This window comes from Pleurodeles waltl, chromosome 6, assembly GCF_031143425.1.
Source record: "Pleurodeles waltl isolate 20211129_DDA chromosome 6, aPleWal1.hap1.20221129, whole genome shotgun sequence".
Lineage (NCBI taxonomy): Eukaryota > Metazoa > Chordata > Amphibia > Caudata > Salamandridae > Pleurodeles > Pleurodeles waltl.
Window position 1 is genome coordinate 1224798193 of NC_090445.1, and position 24170 is coordinate 1224822362.

General features: G+C 47.4%; 1 protein-coding gene across 3 annotated transcripts in view; it reads right to left on the reverse strand.

Annotated features, from left to right (window-relative positions):
• GBF1 (golgi brefeldin A resistant guanine nucleotide exchange factor 1) overlaps positions 1 to 24170 on the reverse strand; it is a 1570387-nt gene that overhangs the window by 628651 nt on the left and 917566 nt on the right. For all 3 annotated transcript variants that reach the window (XM_069240539.1, XM_069240538.1, XM_069240540.1), the window contains one exon: positions 4902 to 4984. In XM_069240539.1, the coding sequence (XP_069096640.1) occupies positions 4902 to 4984 (83 nt within the window). The remainder of the gene's footprint in view (positions 1 to 4901; positions 4985 to 24170) is intronic.

Here is a 24170-nt window from a genome sequence, read left to right on the forward strand (position 1 = left end):
CCCCACTGGTGTTGTGTGGAGGGGGTGAGTGACATGTGAGTCACTGTTTAGTAGTAGGGGTTTTGGGGCTCTGAAATCTTCCTCTATTTCTAGGGAATTGCCCTCCTCTATATTGTCCCCGAAAACCTCCTCTATACTGTCCCTGGTAACTGGACGGTGTTGCTTGTGAGGTGCTGGCTTGTGTGCTCTGACCCCGAAACCCCCCTCGAAAGGGTGTTTTACGGAATGTGCTGTAATTCCCTCTGCTCTGCGGGGAGTAGAGTGCGCCCATGGCTTTGGCAGTGTCCGTATCTTTTTTGAGTTTCTCAATCGCTGTGTCCACTTCTGGACCGAACAGTTCTTTTTCATTAAAAGGCATATTGAGAACTGCTTGTTGAATCTCTGGTTTAAATCCAGACGTTCGGAGCGATGCATGCCTTCTGATAGTTACAGATGTATTAATTGTCCGTGCAGCTGTATCTGCTGCGTCCATGGAGGAGCGGATCTGGTTGTTGGAAATGGTCTGTCCCTCCTCAACCACTTGTTTTGCCCTATTTTGTAAGTCCTTGGGCAGATGTTCAATGAGATGTTGCATCTCGTCCCAGTGGGCTCTGTCATAGCGCGCAAGTAGTGCCTGGGAGTTCGCGATGCGCCACTGGTTTGCAGCTTGTGCTGCGACTCTTTTACCAGCTGCATCGAACTTGCGGCTTTCTTTATCTGGGGGTGGTGCATCTCCAGATGTGTGAGAGTTGGCCCTTTTCCTAGCTGCTCCTACAACGACAGAGTCTGGTGGCAGCTGTGTAGTGATGAAAACCGGGTCTGTAGGAGGCGCCTTATACTTTTTTTCCACCCTTGGTGTGATTGCCCTACTTTTGACCGGCTCCTTAAAGATTTCTTTCGCGTGCCGGAGCATACCAGGGAGCATAGGCAGGCTTTGGTATGAGCTGTGGGTGGAGGAGAGTGTGTTGAATAAAAAATCATCCTCGACCTGTTCTGAGTGGAGGCTTACGTTGTGAAATTGTGCTGCTCTAGCCACCACTTGAGAATACGCGGTGCTGTCTTCTGGTGGAGATGGCTTCGTAGGGTATGCCTCCGGACTGTTATCTGACACTGGGGCGTCGTATAGGTCCCATGCGTCTTGATCTTGGTCACCCTGGCTTATGGTGGTGTGAGCTGGGGAGTGTGATGGAGTTCGTGCTGGTGAGACGTTAAGCACGGGCGGAGGAGAGGGTGGTGGGGTAACTCTTTTCACCACTTTTGGTTGTGGTGTCTGTTCAGTTTGGAACTCCAACCTTCTCTTTCTTCTAATGGGGGGAAGGGTGCTTATTTTTCCTGTCCCCTGCTGTATGAAGATACGCTTTTGCGTATGGTCCACATCAGTTGATTGTAGCTCTTCCTCAAACCTATGCTTTTGCATTTGGGAGGTTAGCGAGTGCTCTTCTGTATAAGAGCCTGAAGCTGGGTCGCTTGCAGTTTGTTTCGGCACCGAAACCTTGTCTGCGTGTTTTTTCGGCTCCGAGGTGACTTTTTTCTTTTTCGGGGCCGAAACCTCTCGGCGTCGATCTTCTTCGGTGCCGCTGTCTCGGCGTCGAGCCGTGTCCACACCGGCATCTCGGTGTCGAGGCTTGTCTCCAGCACTTTCTCGGTCCCGAGAAGGCTGCGTGCCAGTGTCTCGACCGGAGTCGGACGATCTCGGCACTGTTTGGGCCTTTTTCGGTGCCGACGGTCGGTCACCGAATTTATGGGTGGAGCCATGGCCTGATGGCAGTGGCGTCCCCTGGGCCTTGTAAATTTTCCTCTGTGTGGTTTTCGACGTCTTACTCACGGTTTGTGTATCGTCGAATCCTTCGGAGTCCGATTCTTGGATCGAGAAGGTACCTTCCTCTTCCTGCTCCTCGAACTCTCGGTGGACTGTCGGCACGGACGCCATCTGAAGTCTTCTGGCTCGACGGTCTCGGAGTGTCTTTCGGGACCGGAACGCACGACAGGCCTCACAGGTGTCTTCACTGTGCTCAGGTGACAGGCACAGGTTACAGACCAAGTGTTGGTCTGTATAGGGGTATTTATTGTGGCATTTGGGGCAGAAACGGAACGGGGTCCGTTCCATCGGCGTTCTTCAGCACGCGGTCGGGCCGACCAGGCCCCGACGGGGGATCGAAAAACTACCCCGAAGGGCACCGGAACTCTTCGATCTTCGATGCGGTGTTGAATCTAAGTACGCCGATCCCGAACGCAACAATACCGACGAAAATCTTCCGAAATTAGCTAATTTTCCGTTCCGAAACTCGGAGCGACAGGAACACGTCCGAACCCGATGGCGGAAAAAAAACAATCGAAGATGGAGTCGACGCCCATGCGCAATGGAGACAAAAGGAGGAGTCACTCGGTCCCGTGACTCGAAAGACTTCTTCGAAGAAAAACAACTTGTAACACTCCGGCCCAACACCAGATGGCGAGCTATTGCAAAACATGCGTATCTACAGCGACAGATGCCATCGAACATGGGGATTATCCTTTTAGAGTTCAAGCTTGAACAACCTCCAGCATCAGACAGGACGACCCACTTAACCGAGGAGGAAATCCTCAATACCACGGACGTCTCCATATATAGAGTACTGAGGTGTTCTTGTATATATTGAGACAGAGATACTCAGGAGGACCTGAAAATTAGAGCCTGACCAAACGTTGGCGACGCCATGTCGCGAAGGCTCTCATTATTTGAATGAGACTACTGGATTTCGAGTGGCAGAATCGCCTGCGGTGTGGGAGTCTGAGTCTAACACACTACAGGTGACACCTGTCGCTCCAAACCGGGTTCTGCTCCGGCTAACTAGCAGTGCCTCATCTCTACTCAATGGCAGGGATGATTGGGCAGCCGAGCGCATGACATAACTGGTTTCTCAGGGAAGCAATGGTCACTCAGGTCTCATCCGTTTCTCTCAGTTACATAAGTTTCACATTCACAATGAGAGAGGCAGTATATATTTCAATAATGCTTCAATAAAGTGACTGCATCTTAGATAGCAAAGTGTGGACTGCAATAACCAGGATGATACAGCATGACAAGATTAAAATTGTGTCAAGGAGAGTAAAACATAAAAATAATGCTACCATATTGTCACTAGAGTCAACAGACTAATTCCTACTGAGGCTATGATAGAGCACAGCGTGTTAAGCTCTAATTCTGCCCTTCAGGTTCCCCTGGGAAGACATCATCCCCCATAGCTGAGCAAAGTCCTAAAGTCTGCAAAACAGCTGTAGCGCAGCATTCGGTAATCAGCATACAGTCGTGATTCTCTGACAGGAATCTCCTTCTAACGTGTAAGGGACAGGGAAGTGTGTTTATAATAAAACAGCTGGTGATCTAAGAAAATATCCCTACGTAAGGATGTGTATTTTCTAGGAAGGTCAGACCTATCCTGCTGTAGCCTTGAAAGAAGCACAGAGTGAGCAACAATGTCTTGTTTGAGAACAGAGTGCTGGCCTAGGCAAAAACAGTCAGACAGAAAAAAATTAAACAAGACCGTAAAAGTGGTACTTTGTGTGCCAGGGCTGTGGCAATTGTGGAGACAAAGGTACAGTTTTAGGGAAAGAACACTGGTGCTGGGGCCGGGTTAGCAGGGTCCCAGCACACTTTCAATCATAACTAGCATCAACAAAAGGCAAAAAGTTAGGGGGTAACCATGCCAACAGTGGCATTTTCCTACAGTGACCACAACGCCAACAACGGACGCAGAGTCAACCGACTCCACCTGACGGTACACAAGGGAAAAATCTCCAGATCCAGTCTGACACTTGGGGGAAATTCTAAGTTAAGTAGTCGGCAACTAGAATACTATATCAGATGGGGCCTATTCAGAGTCTAGATGAGAACGTGTATACAATAAGAAGATTACCGCTGTAATTCCTGGCAGCAGAACCAGCAACTCCTTTTAAAAGATGATGTAAAACTTTGATTACCATCCAGAGTAGTGCAATAGTGGTTGCTGTTCCCGTCTCATCAGAGAGCCCTCATCCTGTGGTCCCAATCTAAAGCCCCTTCTAAGCACTGCAGCCCCCTTGTTAAGGAATAGTGTATGCAATTCGTCCCTGCTGGAGAATGCCAACGGTGTGGATAGTGCTTGAACAGGGAAGTTACGGCTGACAGCTTACATGCATCTCCATTTGGGACTAAAGGCCTTGTGTTGTTTGCCGGACACTGGAGAGGCTTGAGGTCTGTGCAGAGGTGGAATGTAACCATCTGTACATGGGCCTGTTTACTAGAGTCATACCGTGCAGCAGCGCCAACATCTCCCTGCACCATATCCCAGAATCTTCCCCAGGGACAGCAGGGCAGTGATCTATGCCCACTGTATGTCACGATTTAGGATGGCAGCTCCACTGCTGGCACTCACTGATTTTCTTCAAAATTGTTTAAAAAGCATCTGTTTACTTCAAGAAAACAAAACTGCTTAAAAATCGATTTTTAAAAACAATCATACGACAGCTTAGGAAAAAAAGGAACAACAAAAGTTTTTAAGGATAAAAATAACTCTGAATCCTGCCTCTGTTGAAGAATGGGAAAACAGAAAAAACGCCTGAGGCACAGTTACACATACAGGTTCTTTGGTAAAGATAGCTCACTTTCTGTGAAGTTGTGAGATGCTGGATTGAGACAACCTGCGCTCAAGTATTACCATGCCAGAAGAAGGCTAATGCCAAGGTTAGACTTCGCTTAAAGAATATAAAGGAGGAAGTATCCATAACAAAGGATGCACTAAAAGTTACACAACACTTTTTCTGGTGATGGACTTTGACCCCATAGTCCACCATGTAATGCAGAAAGACCAGTAGCTCCAACCTGCTTCAAAGAAAATATAGCAGATAAGGCACAAATTTAAATTAATGATGTATTCATCATAATAATAAAGTTAGTAACTCACTTGATTGCTTGGTAGATATCCTCTAACATGTCTTGATCAAAGTCGTTACCTCCATTCACACCCTTCAAGTTCTTACGAAATTCCTAAATGCAAAATAGGGCAGCATAAGAAGCCATGATCATAGCGTACCAGGAAAAGGAATGGTTTATGTTCAAGCAGACAATAATATACCTTTAAAACTCACCAGAGGGCTAAGAGACATCTGGAAATCTGACCTAGTTAGGGGGCTTGATGAGAAAGAACGGAACATAGTATTGGCTTTTCCCCACATGGTGTTTCACAACGTCACGTCAAAAACATCCAGTTCAGTTTCCTGTATGGGGATGATTTAATCCCCTCAAAAACATGCAAAATATACCTGGCTGCTGCAGATTACAGAGGCACCGTGGCTTTAAAAGAGACATTTTTTGCTTTACCAGATATTAACTATGTAGGAAAGTACTCTCTTTTTGGCCTGTTACCCCCAATTTCTGCCTGATGTCTTTGTGTTTTGAATGTCACTGGGATCCTGCTAGTTGGGACCCCAGTGCTTATGGTTTATGGCCTGCCTGTCCGTATGTTTCACTGTTTTCTAAAGTGTCACTGCAATCCAGCTAACGAGGACCCCAGTGCTCATGCTGTCTCCATTTCCAGAGGCATTTCCTTACAATGTGCTACTAGTATGTACCACAGGGCCACATTTTTCCTATGGTTATGCTCATTGTAGGAAGCTGGCTCTGTATATACTAAATCAAAATGAGATACAGTTTGCACAGAGTCCAGGGGATCCCCCAAGAGGCTTGACAGAGGCAATAATAGATAATACTAATGCTCTATTTGTGGTAGAGTTGTCGAGCAGTTAGGCTTATCAGAGGGTAGTGTTAAGCCTTTGTTGTACACGCTCAAGTAATAAATGAGAACACACTCAATGACTCAACTCCAGGCCAATAGGTTTTTATATAGAAAAATATTCCTTTTTTAATTTATTTTAGACCCACAAAATTAAAATTGCATGTAAGTACATTAAATGTACGGTAGTTTGCATAGGTATAGTTAGAACTTTGAACCAAAAATGTACACAGTCCACTGTCCATGAGAGTTCTTGATCCTTTGTAGTTGCAGTTGAGTCGGCAGAGGTCACTGGGATCGCAGGATGAGTCGCTGGTGCAGGTTCTCTGAAGTTAGAGATAGGCCAGTAGGGCTGGGGCCAAAGCAGTTGTCATCTTCCTTCTTCTCTGCTGGGTTTTTCAGGTAGGCAGCCCTTCTTCTTTGTAGGTCATCAGGAATCTGAAGTCTTGGGTTCAGGGTCGCCCCTAAATACTGAATTTAGGGGTGTATTAGGGTCCCAAGGCAGGAGCCGATGGCTACTGTCCTTGAGGGTGGCTACACCCTCCTTGTGCTCACTCCCTTTGGGAAGGGGAGAACATCCCTATTGGTCCTAATCCTCCAAAGCAAGATGGATGATTTCTCAAGGGGGGGGGGGGGATCACTTCAGCTCTGGACATCTTAGGGTGGCCCAGGCTGAGGGGTTGACTCCTCCTTGTTTTTCTCATTATCCCTCTGGACTTGCTGCCACAAGTGGGGCTTTGCCAGGGGGCTGGGCATCTCCAATAGTTGGAGAGCCCTGGGGCATTGTAACACAAAGCCTGAGCCTTTGAAGCTCACTGCTAGGTGTTACAGTTCCTGCAGGGGGGAGGTGTGAAGCATCTCCACCCAGTGCAGGCTTTGTTTCTGGCCTTAGAACGCACAAAGACTCTCACCACAGGGGGTCAGAAACCCGTCTGGATGTGGCAGGCTGGCAGAAACCGGTCAGATCTGCAATGAAGGATTGGGTAAAATACAGGGGTTATCTCTAAGATGCCCTCTGTGTGCATTTTGTAATAAATCCAACACTGGCATCTGTGTGGATTTATTATTCTGAGAAGTTTGGTACCAAACGTCTCAGTATTCAGTGAAGCCATTATGGAACTGTGGAGTTCTTTTTGACAAACTCCCAGATCATATACTTAATATGGCCACACTGTACTTACAGTATCTAAGAATAGACTTGGACACTGTAGGGGCATATTGCTCATGCAGCTATGCCCTCACCTGTGGTATAGTGTACCCTGCCTTAGGGCTTTAACCCGTTCTGTGCCCAGGACGTAATGGTTACGTCCTGAGGCACAGTGCTGCTGTGCCCAGGACGTAACCATTACGTCCTGCGCACACAGCCCAGCTAGAGCTCCCTCTGTGGGGTACCCCCCCACCCCCCCAAGTCAGGGATGGAAGGGTAAGCCCTTCCCCTTCCACCCAGACTCCCCCCACCCCCGCTGTGACGTCAGCGCGCCTATTTTTATGAGGCCAATCTGCCCCCAAGGGGGACAGAAACCACTAGACACCAGGGAGTTTTTTTTTTTTTTGTTCGTGTTTCACGTAAGGGGAGCGACCCCTTAGGCAAGGGTCGTTCCCCTGGGGGGCAAATTTATTTTAGGCCATTTCTGCCCCCCATGGGGGCAGATCAGCCTATTTTAATTAGGCCGATCTGCCCCCAAGGGGGGCAGAAACCACTAGGCAACGGGGATTTTTTGTTGTTGTTTTACAGATGGGGAGCGTCCCGTAGGCAAGGGTCGCACCCATGGAGAGGCAAATTGTATTTAGGCCATTTCTGCCCGCTTTGGGGGCAGATTGGCTGATTTTCGGTAAATCTGCCCCCAAGGGGGGCAGAAACCACTAGGCGCCAGGGATCTTTTTTTTGCGCCATCACGCATGGGGAGCAGCCTTGTAGGCAAGGGTCGCTCCCGGGTGGGGGGGGGGTGGGGGGGGGGGGGAGGGTGTGTGAGAATTTATTTTAGGCCATTTCTGCCCCCACTGGGGGCAGATCAGCCTATTGTTATTAGTCCGATCTGCCCTCTAGGCGCCAGAGCAATTTTTTTTTTTTTTTTTTTTTTTTAGATGGGGAGCGACCCCTTAGGCAAGGGTCGCTCCCCTGGAGGGGCAAATTGTATTTAGGCCATTTCTGCCCACTTTGGTGGCAGATCGGCCGATTTTAGGTCAATCTGCCCCCCCCGGGGCAGGCTGAGCTAGAGGCCAAAATCCACAGGTAGGCACTGTTTTCTGTGAAAAAATGTGATGTGTCCATGTTGTGTTTTGGGCCATTTCCTTTCATGGGCGCTAAGCCTACCCACACAAGTGAGGTACCATTTTTATCGGGAGACTTGGGGGAACGCTGGGTGGAAGGACATTTGTGGCTCCTCTCACATTCCAGAACTTTCTGTCACCGAAATGTGAGGAAAATGTGTTTTTTTAGCCAAATTTTTTGGTTTGCAAAGGATTCTGGGTAACAGAACCTGGTCAGAGCCCCACAAGTTACCCCACTGTGGATTCCCCTAGGTCTTTAGTTTTCAAAAATGCACAGGTTTGGTAGGTTTCCCTAGGTGCCGGCTGAGCTAGGGGCCAAAATCTACAGGTAGGCACTTTGCAAAAAACACCTCTGTTTTCTGTAAAAAAAAAAAAAAGAAAAAAAAAGAAAAATGGGATGTGTCCACGTTGTATTTTGGGCCATTTCCTTTTGTGGGCGCTAGGCCTACCCGCACAAGTGAGGTACCATTTTTATCGGGAGATTTGGGGGAACGCTGGGTGGAAGGAAATTTGTGGCTCCTCTCAGATTCCAGAACTTTCTGTCACCGAAATGTGAGGAAAATGTGTTTTTTTAGCCAAATTCTGAGGTTTGCAAAGGATTCTGAGTAACAGAACCTGGTCAGAGTCCCACAAGTCACCCCATCTTGGATTCCCCTAGGTCTCTAGTTTTCAAACATGCACAGGTTTGGTAGGTTTCCCTAGGTGCCGGCTGAGCTAGGTGCCAAAATCTACAGGTAGGCACTTCGCAAAAAACACCTCTGTTTTCTGTCAAAAAATGGGATGTGTCCAAGTTGTGTTTTGGGGCATTTCCTGTTGCGGGAGCTAGGCCTACCCACACAAGTGAGGTATAATTTTTATCCGAAGACTTGGGGGAACATAGAATAGCAAAACAAGTGTTATTGCCCCCTTGACTTTCTCTAAATTTTTTCCTTCCAAATATAAGAGAGTGTGTAAAAAAGACATCTATTTGAGAAATGCCCTGTAATTCACATGCTAGTATGGGCACCCCGGAATTCAGAGATGTGCAAATAACCACTGCTTCTCAACACCTTATCTTGTGCCCATTTTGGAAATACAAAGGTTTTCTTGATAGCTATTTTTTACTCTTTAGATTTCAGCAAATGTATTGCTGTATACCCGGTATAGAATGAAAACCCACTGATGAACCTACAAGCCCTATAAATCCTCGCAACGAGAAGAGTCCAGCAGACGTAACGGTTTATTGCATTAAAAAATCTGACATTGCAGGAAAAAGTTACAGAGTAAAACGTAGAGATAAATTGCTGATTTTTTCACCTCAATTTTTATATATATTTGTTTTTTCAGTTGTTATTTTCTGAAGGAAACCCTTGTAGGATCTACACAAATTACCCCTTGCTGAATTCAGAATTTTGTCTACCTTTCAGAAATGTTGCGGTTTCTGGGATCCAGCATTGGTTTCATGCCCATTTCTGTCACTGACTGGAAGGAGGCTGAAAGCACAAAAAATCGTAAAAATGGGGTATGTCCCAGTAAAATGTCAAAATTGTGTTGAAAAATTGGGTTTTCTGATTCAAGTCTGCCTGTTCCTGAAAGCTGGGAAGCTGGTGATTTTAGCACCGCAAACCCTTAGTTGATGCCATTTTCAGGGAAAAAAAAACATAAGCCTTCTTCTGCAGCCCCTTTTTCCCATTTTGTTTTTTTTTGTAACTAAATTTTCACTGTATTTTGGCTAATTTCTTGGCCTCCTTCTGGGGAACCCACAAAGTCTGGGTACCTCTAGAATCCCTAGGATGCTGGAAAAAAAGGACGCAAATTTGGCGTGGGTAGCTTATGTGAACAATAAGTTATGAGGGCCTAAGCGCGAACTGCCCCAAATAGCCAAAAAAAGGCTCGGCACAGGAGGGGGAAAAGGCCTGGCAGCGAAGGGGTTAAGGCCTGCTAGAGGGGTGACTTATCTGTGCCACAGGCAGTGTTTTGTGGGCATCAATATCAGGCAAAGGGAGGGGGTGCTGGGAGGGCAGGGGACTGCAACAGGGAGACATTTTCCTACACTCATAAATTAGGGAAATGGAATACAATGTCTCAGACCACTCGAACAAATATATACAACAGCTGCTCCTCCAAAAAAACAAGTATTTGCAAAGACAATGAGTCTCACTTTGTCAATGATTGCTTAGTTTTAGTATTTGTTTGCTGTAGGAAAGTACCCTCTTCATGGCATGGTTACCCCATTTTCTGCCTGTTGTCAGTGTGTTTGACTGTCTCTACTGGAATCCTGCTAACCAGGACCCCAGTAGTCATGCTCTTTCCTGTAAACTGTACCTTTTTCTTCCAACAACTGGCATACTGGTGCCCCCATCAAAGTTCCTAGTATTTGGTACCTAGGTACCCAGGGAATTGGGGTTCCAGTGGATCCCTATGGGCTGCAGCAGTTATTCTGCCATCCATAGGGAGAACATGCGAAGGGTTCTGCAAGTCTGCCATTGCAGTCTGCGTGAAACGTGGGCATGCACCTGATTTCACTACATGTCACTTCACCAGGTCACTATAAGTCACCCCTATGGCAGGCCCTCTCAGCCCAGCCGGCAGGGTGCAGGTACCTGTGTGTGAGGGCACCCTTGCACTAGCTGAGATACCACCACATACTGCAGAACCATTTTCCTAGAATTTGTGAGTACGGGGATGCCATTTTGTGTGTGTACTGGACTTAGGTCACTACCTTTTGTCCAGCTGCATAATGGTAACTCCGAACCTGGGCATGTTTGGTATCAAAAATATCAGAATCATACTCCAATACTGTTGCAAGTTTTGGAAGCATGATCCCATGCACTCCAGGGGCTCCTTAAAGGACCCACAGCATTGCTACCACCAGTCTTACAGGGTGTTCCAGGCAGCCTAAGCTGCAGCCACACCTCAGACAGGTTTCTGCCTCCTCCTGCTGCTTGGACAGCTCAACCCCAGGAAGGCAGAACAAAGGATTTCTTTTGGGAGAGGGGGAACCACCCCCCCGTTTGGAAATAGGTATTAAAGGCTTGGGACGGGTAGCCTCCCAAGTCACTGGTATGCTTTTGAAGAGCAGATTAGGTGCCCTCCGTGCATAAACCAGTCTAAACTGGTTCAGAGACCTCCAGTCCCTGCTCTGTTGCGAAACTGGACAATGGAAAGAGGAGTGACCACTCCCCTGTCTATCACCACCCCAGGGGTGGTGCTCACACCTCCTCCAGAGCGTCCCTGGGTTCTGCCATCTTGTTTCCAAGGCTGGCAGGTAACTCTGGGAGCATCTGAGTGGCCACATCAGGCAGGTGACATTAGAGCCCCCTCCTGATAGGTGGTCACCTTGCTAACTGACCAAACCCCCTTTCAAGGCTACTTAGGGTCTCTCTCTCGGGTGGGTCCTCCGATTTAGCTTCCAAGATTCAAACAGGACTCCTCTGCAACCTCCACTTTGACTTCTAGCCACTGGTACTCCGAATGGACCCTCCAGGAACCGACGATCTGTGTCCACGATGAAGCATCTGCTTGCAACATTGTTTCAACAGCTCCTGCAAGCTTCTGCAACATTTCCCCGGCTGTGAATCCTCTGAGGGTGGCAAGCCTTCATTCCCCTGCATCCGCAGGCATCAACTGCAACAAAGACCGGCTGCGTGGATCTCCTCTCATCCTGAGCTGCAATTATTCCGCATCACGGGTGGGGGTCCGGAGTAGTCCTCTTGGTCCTCTCTGCCAGCTGTCCAACTTTGGTGGTGGTAGGCCCTTGCCTTCCCACGCTGGACAGTACCCCTGTGCACGGTGTCCCTTGCAGCAGCGAAGGCTTGTTCACATCTCCTCCAAGGGATCTTCAGGCTCCCTGTAGCCCCAGCACTCCTTCCTGTGATGCACAGCCCTCTGTGTGCTTCTCCTGCGGCTTGGGGACACTGCTCCAGTAGTGCTGCTTAGGCATCTCTGTGAATCCTGGTTCCTCATTCAGTGGGTCTCCTCTGGGGGCTGCCTCTTCTTCTTTGGAATCTCTGCCTTGCTGAGGGTCCCCTTTGGACTCCACTGGTGGGTTGAGTCCTCCAGGACCTTGCTGGTCCCAGGCAGCTCCACTTTTGCTTCACCGCAACTTCTGCCTTTGGTGGTTTTTCCATGCCACTGACAGACTCCAGGAACTCTTCACCTGCTCCAGGACTGCATTCCTGACCGACTTCGTCCTACTGTCCACCAACTCCTGCATTTAAGCTGAGTGGGTAGGTGCTCCTACTCCTCCTGAGCTCTTCTGTGACTTCTGGACTTGGTCCCGTTCTTCTACAGATCTTCACCTGCAGGAATCCACTGCTGGTTTCTTGCAGTCTTGTCAGGGTGCTGCATTTTGTAGGACGTTGGTTCTATATATACTATCTCAAAGTGAGAGATAGCGTGCACAGAGTCCATGGGTTCCCCTTAGAGGTTGATAGTGGCAAAATTAGATAATACTAATGCTCTATTTTGTGGTAGTGTGGTCGAGCAGTAGGCTTATCAGAGGGTAGTGGTTAAGCATTTGTTGTACACACCCAGACAATAAATGAGCAACACACACTTAAAAGACTTAAATCCAGGCCAATAGTTTTTATATAGAAAAATATATTTTCTTAATTTATTTTAGAACCACAAGATTCAAGATTTGAAGTAAACACATAACATGCATGGTACTCCACATAGGTAACTAAGGAACTTCGAATTGAAACAGCAGTACACACAGTTTAGGTTAAAATGCCAATAAGCTATTTTAAAAGTGGACACAGTGCAAAAAATCAACAGTTCCTGAGGGAGGTAATTTAGTTATGTTTCTCAGGTAAGAAAAAGAACTTACACAGTCAGTCTCCTGGGCATAAGCAGCCCACCGTTGGAGGTTCAAGGGAACCCCAAAGCCACAGCACCAGCAACAAAGGGCCGGTCAGGTGCAGAGGTCAAAGGCGGGCCCCAAACACATATGCGCCTTTGAAGAACCGGGGTGCTCCAGTCCTAGTCTGCTTACAGGTAAGTAAGTACCTGCGTCCTCTGGGAGCAGACCAGGGTTTTTTTGTAGAGCACTGGGGACACACACACACAAGCCCACAAAACACACCCTCAGCGGAACAGGGGCGGCCGGGTGCTGTGGAAAAAGTAGGTGTCGGGTTTGCTATTGAAAACAACGGAGGGACCCGGGGGTCACTTAGGCGATGCAGGCAGGGCACAGGGAGGCTTCTCGGACCAGCCACCGACTGGGCTAGGAAGAGGGCTGTCTGCTGGTCACTCCTGCACCGGAAGGTGGTTCCTCTCGGTCCTGGGGGCTGCGGGTGCAGTGCTTGGTCCAGGTGTCGGGTTCCTTTGTTACCAGGCAGTCGCGGTCAGGGGTAGCCTCTGGATCCTCTCTGCAGGCTTTGATGTGGGTATGCAGAGGGGTCGACTCAGGGTACTCACGTCATCGTAGTCCCCTGGGAATCCTCTCTGCAGTGTTCCTTCTCTTGAACTTGAGCCGGGGGCGTCGGGTGCAGAGTGTGAAGTCTCACGCTTCCGGCGGAAAGAGAGAGTTCTTTGAAAGTTGTTTCTTTGTTGCAAAGTTGTTGCAGGTATTGAACAGTGCCGCTGCTCTCAGGAGTTTCTTGGTACTTTGGGTTCAGGGCAGTCCTCCGAGTCCTCAGAGGTCGCTGGTCCTTGTTGGATGCATCGCTGTGCAGGTTCTTGGAGTCTGGAGACAGGCAGGTAGGGCTGAGGTGAAGGCAGTTGTCGTCTCCGTCGTCTCTGCAGGGCTTTCAGGTCAGCAGTCCTTCTTGTTGTAGGTTGCAGGAAACTGATTTCCTGGGTTTCAGGGTCGCCCCTAAATACTGAATTTAGGGGTGTGTTTAGGTCTGGGGGACAGTAGCCAATGGCTACTGTCTTTGAGGGTGGCTACACCATCCTTGTGCCTCCTCCCTGAGGGGAAGGACGTACATCCCTATTCCGATTGGGGAAATCCTCCAAAACCAAGATGGAGGATTTCTAAAGGCAGGGGTCACCTCAGCTCAGGGACCTTAGGGGCTGTCCTGACTGGTGGGTGACTCCTCCTTGTTTTCCTCATTATCTCCTCCAGCCTTGCCGCCAAAAAGTGGGGCGGTGGCCGGAGGGCGGCAATCTCCACTAGCTGGGATGCCCTGGGGTGCTGTAACAAAAGGCATGAGCTTTTGAGTGTCACCGCCAGGTGTTACAGTTTCTGCAGGGGGAGGTGAGAAGCACCTTCACCCAGTACAGGCTTTGTTCCTGGCCACAGAGTGACAAAGCACTCACCCCATGTGGCCAGAAACTTGCCTGGTTGTGGCAGGCTGGCAGAAACTGGTCAGCCTAACATGAGGAGTCGGACTGGTATTCACGAGGCATCTCTAAGAAGCCCTCTGGGTGTATTTTACAATAAATCCCACACTGGCATCACTGTGCATTTATTGTGCTGAGAGGTTTAATAACAAACTTCCCAGATTTCATTGTAGCCATTATGGAACTGTGAAGTTCGTAACTGACAGACTCCCAGACCATATACTCTTTATGGCTACCCTGCACTTACAATGTCTAAGGTTTTGCTTAGACACTGTAGGGGCATAGTGCTCATGCACATAGGTCCTCACCTGAGGTATGTAGTGCACCCTGCCTTAGGGCTATAAGAACTGCTAGGGGGGTGACTTACCTCTGCCACAGGCACTGAGAGGTGGGCATGGCATCTTGAGGGGAGTGCCATGTCGGCTTAGTCTTTTTCTCCCCACCAGCACACACAAGCTGTGAGGCAGTGTGCATGTGCTGAGTGAGGGGTCCCTAGGGTGGCATAAGACATGCTGCAGCCCTTAGAAACCTTCCCTGGCATCAGGGCCCTTGGTACCAGGGGTACCAGTTACAAGGGCCTTACCTGAGTGCCAGGGTTGTGCCAATTGTGGAGACAAAAGTACAGTTTAGGGAAAGAACACTGGTGTTGGGGCCTGGTTAGCAGGGTCTCAGCACACTTTCAAATTATAACTTAGCATCAGCAAAGGTAAAAAGTTAGGGGGGTAACCATGCCAAGGAGGCATTTCCTTACAGGAAAGAACACTGGTGCTTGGGCCTGGTTAGCAGGGCCCTAGCACACTTTCAATCATGACTAGCATCAACAAAAGGCAAAACGTTAGGGAGCAACCATGCATGAGAGGCATTTTCCTACACATTTTCTTCCTTTTGGGTGGTTTGGGGAAAACCTAGTAATTTACTCCTTCCCTCCTGGTCGCTAGGGAGCACTGTGGTACTTACCTTTGGGGTTTTCTGGTACCCCCAGTTCCCCTCTACACATTCCACTTATCTAGGTGGGGGTCCTGTGTTCGTATTCCATTTTTCTAGTATATGGTTTGGGCTCCCCCTATGGTCATTATTGTCTAATTGCATTTGCACTATTTTCTATCACTTTCCATGCATATCGCAGATTACTAGCATACCTTCTACTGGAGGGTTGCCTATCTATGTACTCTATTACTGTAATAAAGACCCTTTATTTTCTAACACTCAGTGTTTTCTTTCATGTGTGTGAGTGCTGTGTTACTACAGTGCTAACACATGAGCTTTGCATGTCTTCTAGATATGCCTTAGCTGATCATCCACAGCTACATCTAGAGGGCCTGGATTCTAGACACTGCCTACACTATACTAATGGGGGATACCTGGACCTTGTATAAGATGGAAGTACCTCGGGTGCCCACCCACCCACCACACACAAGGCCAGCTTCCTCCACAAAGTATTTGTTGTACACACACAGTCAAAAATAGGGCACACACTCAATGACTAACTCCAGGTCAATGAATTTACAGTGGAAAAATATTGAAAATGTCACTTACCCAGTGTACATCTGTTCGTGGCATTAGTCGCTGCAGATTCACATGTTTGGCACAGTCCGCTGCCTGGTGTTGGGCTCGGAGTATTACAAGTTGTTTTTCTTCTAAGAAGTCTTTTTGGTCACGGGACCGAAGGACTCCTCCCTCCTCGGCTCCATTGCGCATGGGCGTCGACTCCATCTTAGATTGTTTTCCCCGCAGAGGGTGAGGATGGAGTTGTTTGGTATAAATAGTGCCCATGCAATGGAGTGAATATGTATGTACGTTAAGAGTTTCTAATAATTATTTACAAATGTTCAGATGTTTAAGATTTATGATCTACTTCTAAACGGCTACAGGCTTCCCGGGGAGGTGGGAGGGTACATGTGAATCTGCAGCGACTAATGCCACGAACAGATGTACACTGGGTAAGTGACATTTTCAGTTCGATGGCATATGTTGCTGCAGATACACATGTTTGGCATAGACTATAAAGCAGTTACCTCCCCTAAAAGCGGTGGTTTAGCCTGTAGGAGTTGAAGTAGTTTGGAATAATGTTCTTAGTACAGCTTGGCCCACTGTAGCTTGTTGTGCATTTAGTACGTCTACACAGTAGTGTTTAGTAAACGTATGAGGCGTAGACCAGGTTGCAGCCTTACATATTTCGCTCATAGGAATGTTTCCTAGAAAGGCCATTGTAGCACCTTTCTTTCTGGTTGAGTGTGCCTTTGGTGTAATAGGCAATTCTCTTTTGGCTTTAAGATAGCATGTTTGAATGCATCTGACTATCCATCTAGCAATGCCTTGTTTAGAGATTGGATTTCCTATGTGTGGTTTTTGAAAAGCTATGAACAGTTGTTTTGTCTTCCTGATTAGCTTTGTTCTGTCAATGTAATACATTAGTGCTCTTTTGATGTCTAATGTATGTAGTGCCCTTTCAGCCACAGAATTTGGTTGTGGGAAGAACACTGGCAATTCTACTGTTTGATTTAAATGGAATGGTGAGATTACTTTTGGCAGAAATTGTGGATTTGTTCTTAGAACTATTTTATTGTTGTGTATTTGAATAAATGGTTCTTGTATGGTAAATGCCTTTATTTCACTTACTCTTCTGAGGGATGTGATTGCAATGAGAAATGCGACCTTCCAGGTTAGATATTGCATTTCACAGGAATGCATGGGTTCGAAAGGTGGACCCATGAGTCTTGTTAAGACGATGTTAAGATTCCATGAAGGAACTGGTGGTGTTCTTGGTGGTATAATTCTTTTTAGCCCTTCCATGAATGCTTTAATAATGAAAATGTCACTTACCCAGTGTACATCTGTTCGTGGCATTAGTCGCTGCAGATTCACATGTTTGGCACAGTCCGCTGCCTGGTGTTGGGCTCGGAGTATTACAAGTTGTTTTTCTTCGAAGAAGTCTTTTTGGTCACGGGACCGAAGGACTCCTCCCTCCTCGGCTCCATTGCGCATGGGCGTCGACTCCATCTTAGATTGTTTTCCCCGCAGAGGGTGAGGATGGAGTTGTTTGGTATAAATAGTGCCCATGCAATGGAGTGAATATGTATGTACGTTAAGAGTTTCTAATAATTATTTACAAATGTTCAGATGTTTAAGATTTATGATCTACTTCTAAACGGCTACAGGCTTCCCGGGGAGGCGGGAGGGTACATGTGAATCTGCAGCGACTAATGCCACGAACAGATGTACACTGGGTAAGTGACATTTTCAGTTCGATGGCATATGTTGCTGCAGATACACATGTTTGGCATAGACTATAAAGCAGTTACCTCCCCTAAAAGCGGTGGTTTAGCCTGTAGGAGTTGAAGTAGTTTGGAATAATGTTCTTAGTACAGCTTGGCCCACTGTAGCTTGTTGTGCATTTAGTACGTCTACACAGTAGTGTTTAGTAAACGTATGAGGCGTAGACCAGGTTGCAGCCTTACATATTTCGCTCATAGGAATGTTTCCTAGAAAGGCCATTGTAGCACCTTTCTTTCTGGTTGAGTGTGCCTTTGGTGTAATAGGCAATTCTCTTTTGGCTTTAAGATAGCATGTTTGAATGCATCTGACTATCCATCTAGCAATGCCTTGTTTAGAGATTGGATTTCCTATGTGTGGTTTTTGAAAAGCTATGAACAGTTGTTTTGTTTTCCTGATTAGCTTTGTTCTGTCAATGTAATACATTAGTGCTCTTTTGATGTCTAATGTATGTAGTGCCCTTTCAGCCACAGAATTTGGTTGTGGGAAGAACACTGGCAATTCTACTGTTTGATTTAAATGGAATGGTGAGATTACTTTTGGCAGAAATTGTGGATTTGTTCTTAGAACTATTTTATTGTTGTGTATTTGAATAAATGGTTCTTGTATGGTAAATGCCTGTATTTCACTTACTCTTCTGAGGGATGTGATTGCAATGAGAAATGCGACCTTCCAGGTTAGATATTGCATTTCACAGGAATGCATGGGTTCGAAAGGTGGACCCATGAGTCTTGTTAAGACGATGTTAAGATTCCATGAAGGAACTGGTGGTGTTCTTGGTGGTATAATTCTTTTTAGCCCTTCCATGAATGCTTTAATAACTGGTATTCTAAATAGAGACGATGAATGAGTAGTTTGTAGGTAAGCAGATATTGCTGCGAGGTGTATTTTTATAGATGAAAAAGCGAGATTTGCTTTTTGCAAATGTAGTAAGTATCCTACTATGTCTTTAGTAGAGGCATGTAATGGTTGTATTTGATTGGCATGGCAGTAGTAAACAAATCTTTTCCACTTAGATGCATAGCAGTGTCTAGTGGAAGGTTTTCTAGCTTGTTTTATGACCTCCATGCATTCTTGTGTGAGGTCTAAGTGTCCGAATTCTAGGATTTCAGGAGCCAAATTGCCAGATTCAATGATGCTGGGTTTGGATGCCTGATCTGTTGTTTGTGTTGTGTTAACAGATCTGGCCTGTTGGGTAGTTTGACATGCGGTACTAGTGAAAGGTCTAGTAGAGTTGTATACCAAGGTTGTCTTGCCCATGTGGGTGCTATCAGTATGAGTTTGAGTTGGTTTTGACTCAACTTGTTTACTAGATATGGAAGGAGAGGGAGAGGGGGAAAAGCGTACGCAAATATCCCTGACCAACTCATCCATAGAGCATTGCCTTGTGATTCGCGGTGTGGGTACCTGGATAAGAAGTTTTGGCATTTTGAGTTTTCTTTTGTTGCGAACAAATCTATCTGGGGTGTTCCCCAAATTTGAAAGTACTTGTTCAGAACTTGGGGGTGAATTTCCCATTCGTGGACTTGTTGGTGGTCTCGCGAAAGGTTGTCTGCTAGTTGGTTTTGTATTCCTGGAATAAATTGTGCTATTAGGCGAATGTTGTTGTGAATCGCCCACTGCCAAATTCTTTGTGTTAGGAGGCACAATTGTGTTGAGTGTGTTCCTCCTTGTTTGTTTAAATAATACATTGTTGTCATGTTGTCTGTTTTGACAAGAATGTATTTGTGTGTTATTATGGGTTGGAAGGCTTTTAACGCTAGAAATACTGCTAACAGTTCTAGGTAATTGATATGAAATTTTGTTTCGTGTATATCCCATTGTCCTTGAATGCTGTGGTGATTGAGGTGTGCTCCCCACCCTGTCATGGAAGCATCTGTTGTTATAACGTATTGAGGCACTGGGTCCTGAAATGTCCGCCCTTTGTTTAAATTTTTGCTGTTCCACCATAGAAGCGAGAGGTATGTTTGGCGGTCCACCAACACCAGATTTTGAAGTTGACCCTGTGCCTGTGACCATTGTGATGCTAGACACTGTTGTAAGGGTCGCATGTGTAGTCTTGCGTTTGGGACAATGGCTATGCATGATGACATCATGCCTAGAAGTTTTAGCACATGTTTTGCTTGTATCTTTTGGTTTGGAAACATAGCACTTATTACCTTGTGGAATGCCTGCACTCTTTGTGGACTTGGAGTGGCAATTCCTTTTGATGTGTTGATGGTTGCTCCTAGATATTGTTGTGTTTGACACGGTTCTAGGTGTGATTTTGTATAGTTGATGGAAAACCCCAGTTTGTGAAGGGTTTGTATGACAAATGTGGTGTCGTTTGCGCATTTTTTTACTGTGTTGGTCTTGATTAGCCAATCGTCTAGGTAAGGGAACACATGTATCTGTTGTCTCCTGATGTGTGCTGCTACTACTGCTAGACATTTTGTGAACACTCTTGGTGCAGTTGTTATTCCGAATGGCAACACCTTGAATTGGTAATGTATTCCTTTGAATACGAACCGTAGGTACTTTCTGTGAGAAGGGTGTATTGGTATATGAAAGTACGCATCCTTTAGGTCTAATGTGGTCATGTAATCTTGCTGTTTGAGCAGTGGAATGATGTCTTGTAGTGTGACCATGTGAAAATGGTCCGATATGATGTAGGTATTTAGTGTCCTGAGATCTAATATTGGTCTTAATGTTTTGTCTTTTTTTGGAATTAGAAAGTACAGGGAGTAAACTCCTGTGTTTTTTTGTTGTACTGGTACTAACTCTATTGCATCCTTTTGCAGTAGTGCTTGAACTTCTAGTCCTAAAAGTTCTAAATGTTGTGGTGACATTTTGCGTGTTTTGGGGGGGATGTTTGGTGGGAAGTTGTGGAATTCTATGCAATAGCCATGTTGGATTATTGCTAATACCCAATTGTCTGTTGTAATCTGTTGCCAAGATTGGTAGAATTGGCTTAGTCTTCCCCCCACTGGTGTTGAGTGAAGGGGTTGCGTGACTTGAAAGTCACTGTTTAGGTGGAGGTGTTTTTGGAGTCTGGAATCTTCCCCTACTCCTTGGGAATTGACCCCCCCGATATCCCCTGAAACCTCCCCTTTGGAAGGAACCCTGATATGGTGTGGTTCTTGTTTGTTGGCTGGTGGTGTCTGTGGGTTGGCCACGAAACCCCCCTCTAAATGGAGTTTTTCTGAAAGAGCCTCTGCTCTGCGGGGAGTAGAGTGCGCCCATGGCCTTGGCCGTGTCTGTGTCCTTTTTAAGTTTTTCAATGGCTGTATCCACTTCAGAGCCAAAAAGTTGTTTCTCGTTGAAGGGCATATTAAGGACAGCCTGCTGGATTTCAGGTTTGAAGCCTGAAGTGCGTAGCCAAGCGTGTCTCCTTATGGTGACAGCAGTGTTGACTGTTCTTGCTGCAGTATCGGCTGCGTCTAGTGAAGAGCGGATTTGATTGTTTGAGATCGTTTGTCCCTCTTCCACTATTTGCTGCGCCCTTTTTTGGTATTCCTGGGGAAGATGGTCTACGAGAAGTTGCATCTCGTCCCAGTGTGCTCGGTCATATCTGGCCAGCAGCGCTTGTGAATTTGCGATGCGCCACTGGTTGGCTGCCTGTGATGCTACTCTTTTCCCTGCCGCATCAAATTTTCGGCTTTCTTTGTCCGGAGGTGGGGCGTCGCCAGATGTATGTGAATTTGCTCTCTTGCGAGCTGCCCCTACTACCACGGAGTCCGGTGGAAACTGCGAAGTAATAAACACTGGGTCAGTGGGTGGTGGTTTGTATTTCTTATCCACCCTTGGGGTGATGGCTCTTGATTTTACGGGCTCTTCAAAAATTTGTTTTGCGTGCCGTAACATCCCTGGTAGCATTGGGAGACATTGATATTGGCTGTGTGTAGCCGAGAGGGTGTTAAATAAAAAATCATCCTCTATAGGATCGGAATGCAGTTGGACATTGTGGAATTCTGCTGCCCTAGCCACCAGTTGCGAGTATGAGGTACTGTCCTCTGGCGGTGACGGCTTTGTGGGGTATGACTCGGGATCATTGTCCGGCACTGGGGTGTCATACAGGTCCCAAGCGTCTTGATCCTGATCGTCATGACTTAAGGTAGTTTGCGCTGGTGAGTGCATTTGTGGCGGTGTTTGTGCCGGCGATGCCTGTGGTGGAGAGGGCGGAGGCGTGACTTTTTTAACCACTTTGGCTTGTGGTTGTGCGTCATCCTTTGGAAGTCCGATCCTTCTTTTCCTCATGATTGGGGGAAGGGTTGATATCTTCCCTGTGTCGTGCTGGATGTACAGTCTCTTTTGTGTGTAGTCCGATTCTACACTTTGGAGCTCTTGTCCAAATCTGTGCATTTGGCCACTTATTCCTTGTTCCTCTGAGTAGGATGAAGGTGTGGTATTTTTCGGCGCCGAGAGAGAATCTTTTTTCGGTTTCGGCACCGACAGAATTTTTGTTCCTTTCGGCATGGATTCTCGGTGCCGATGTTTTTCGGTGCCGGTATCTTGTTTTTGTCTCTCGGAGCCGCTTTCTCGGCTCCGAGGTTGCTCCATGGCGGTCCCTCGACCGGAGTCGGGTGTCTTCGCTATGGGCGTGCCCTTTTTCGGCGCCTTCGACGGGTCGCCTGTTTTATGGGTCGAGCCATGGCCTGTTGGCAGTGGCGTCCCCTGGGCTTTCGGTTTGTCGATGGATTTACTTGTCGACGTCTTACTCACAGTTTGTTGCTGTTGTTCGACGTCGGAGTCTCCGGATTCTGATTCCGGAACCGAGAATGTTTCCTCTTCCTCGTCGAAACGTTGTTTTGTCGACGTGGACGCCATTTGTTGACACCTGGCTCTTCGGTCCCGGAGTGTTTTTCTGGACCGGAAGGCTTGACAGGCTTCACAGGTATCCTCCTTGTGCTCGGGGGACAAGCACAAGTTACAGACCAAGTGCTGATCTGTATAAGGATACTTACTGTGACATTTTGGGCAGAAACGAAACGGGGTCCGTTCCATCGGCTTCGATGTCGCACGCGGTCGGGCCGACCAGGCCCCGGTGGGGGATCGAAGCTACCCCAAAGTCTTCCGATGATCGGTGTCGATGTACCTAACTATCCCAATACCGAACGGAACAATACCGACGCTTTCTTCCGAGATTCTGACTAACTTTCCGAACCGAAACACGGAGCGAAAAGGAATACGTCAGAACCCGACAGCGGAAAAAAACAATCTAAGATGGAGTCGACGCCCATGCGCAATGGAGCCGAGGAGGGAGGAGTCCTTCGGTCCCGTGACCAAAAAGACTTCTTCGAAGAAAAACAACTTGTAATACTCCGAGCCCAACACCAGGCAGCGGACTGTGCCAAACATGTGTATCTGCAGCAACATATGCCATCGAACATTTTGTTACTTTATTTCTAGAACCAAAAGGATCTTGTTGCAGGTAAGTACATTTGCAAATAAGTATTATGCATAGATATCAAAGACACTGTACAGACTTTGTAAATAAAACTGTTTACAGGCAATTAACACTTTTCACTTTTAAAAGTTGACACTGCAGTTTCCAGAACAGTCCATGGGGGTGGGGGAAAGGTGTTAGTGCAGTTTGGAGGTAGGTACTCTACTTACAGTTCCAATCTCCGGGGTTAGGATCCACAGATTGGGGTTCAGGATGACCCCAAACTTACACCACCAGCAACACGGCGCCGGCCGGGTGCAGAGGTCAAGTTTGAAGGTAGATTTAGAATGGGATCCTATGTAGACTGGGGAAACTCGGAAACAGATATGCAAGCAGGTAAGTACCCGTGACTTTGGAGGGCAGACCTAGAGGTTTTAGGTGAGCACCAGGGGGGTGGGGGCCACCGGTCAGCACCAAACACAAACCCACACACCCTCAGCTGCACGCGGCTGGTGCATGGTGCAAACACAGCATCCGTCTCCCAATGCTTTTCAATAGGGGGACCCCAGGGGTGCTGCAGGCTGGGTCCATGTTGTTGGTTTCGGGACACCACAGGCTGGACAAGGAGAATAGCTCCCCGCTGAACATTGTGTAACCAGTGGTCCGATTCCCCAAGGACAGGGGGCTGCGGGTGCAGGGGTACCATTAGGCATTGGGAATCTTCATTCCGTTCTCTCGTGGACAGGGGAATCTTCCGGATTCGGGCTGCATGCGTCATCGTGTTCACCAGTAGGGGTCAACCCAGGGTGGACACAAGGTCAAAATCGTCTGGGCACCTGCTCTGGGCTGGTGTGCCACTTGGACACGGGCCATAGGCGTCCAGTGCAGAGTGGGCAGTACTCGCTGATCCGTGACAGTTCTTTAGTCCTTTTGGGGGGTTTCTAATTGACAGAGCCACTGTCCTCTGGAGTTCTTTGTCCTCTGGTGTGCAGGCAATCCTCTGGGGATTTGCAGAGGTTGCTGGTCCTGAATGTGTCGCCTTTTAGTATCAGCGTCCTAGAAGCTGTAGACAGGACGGTAGGGCTGGGTCCCAGTCACTTGTCTGGAGTCTCTTGTGCTGGAGGGTCGGCTTAGTAGTCCTTTCTTCTTGTTGAGGTTGCTAGGAATCTGGTGAGCTACGTTCAGGGGAGCCCTTAATTCCTAGATTTAGGGGGTTACAGGGGTCAGAGGACAGGAGGCAATGACTACTGTCCCGGAGGGTGGCT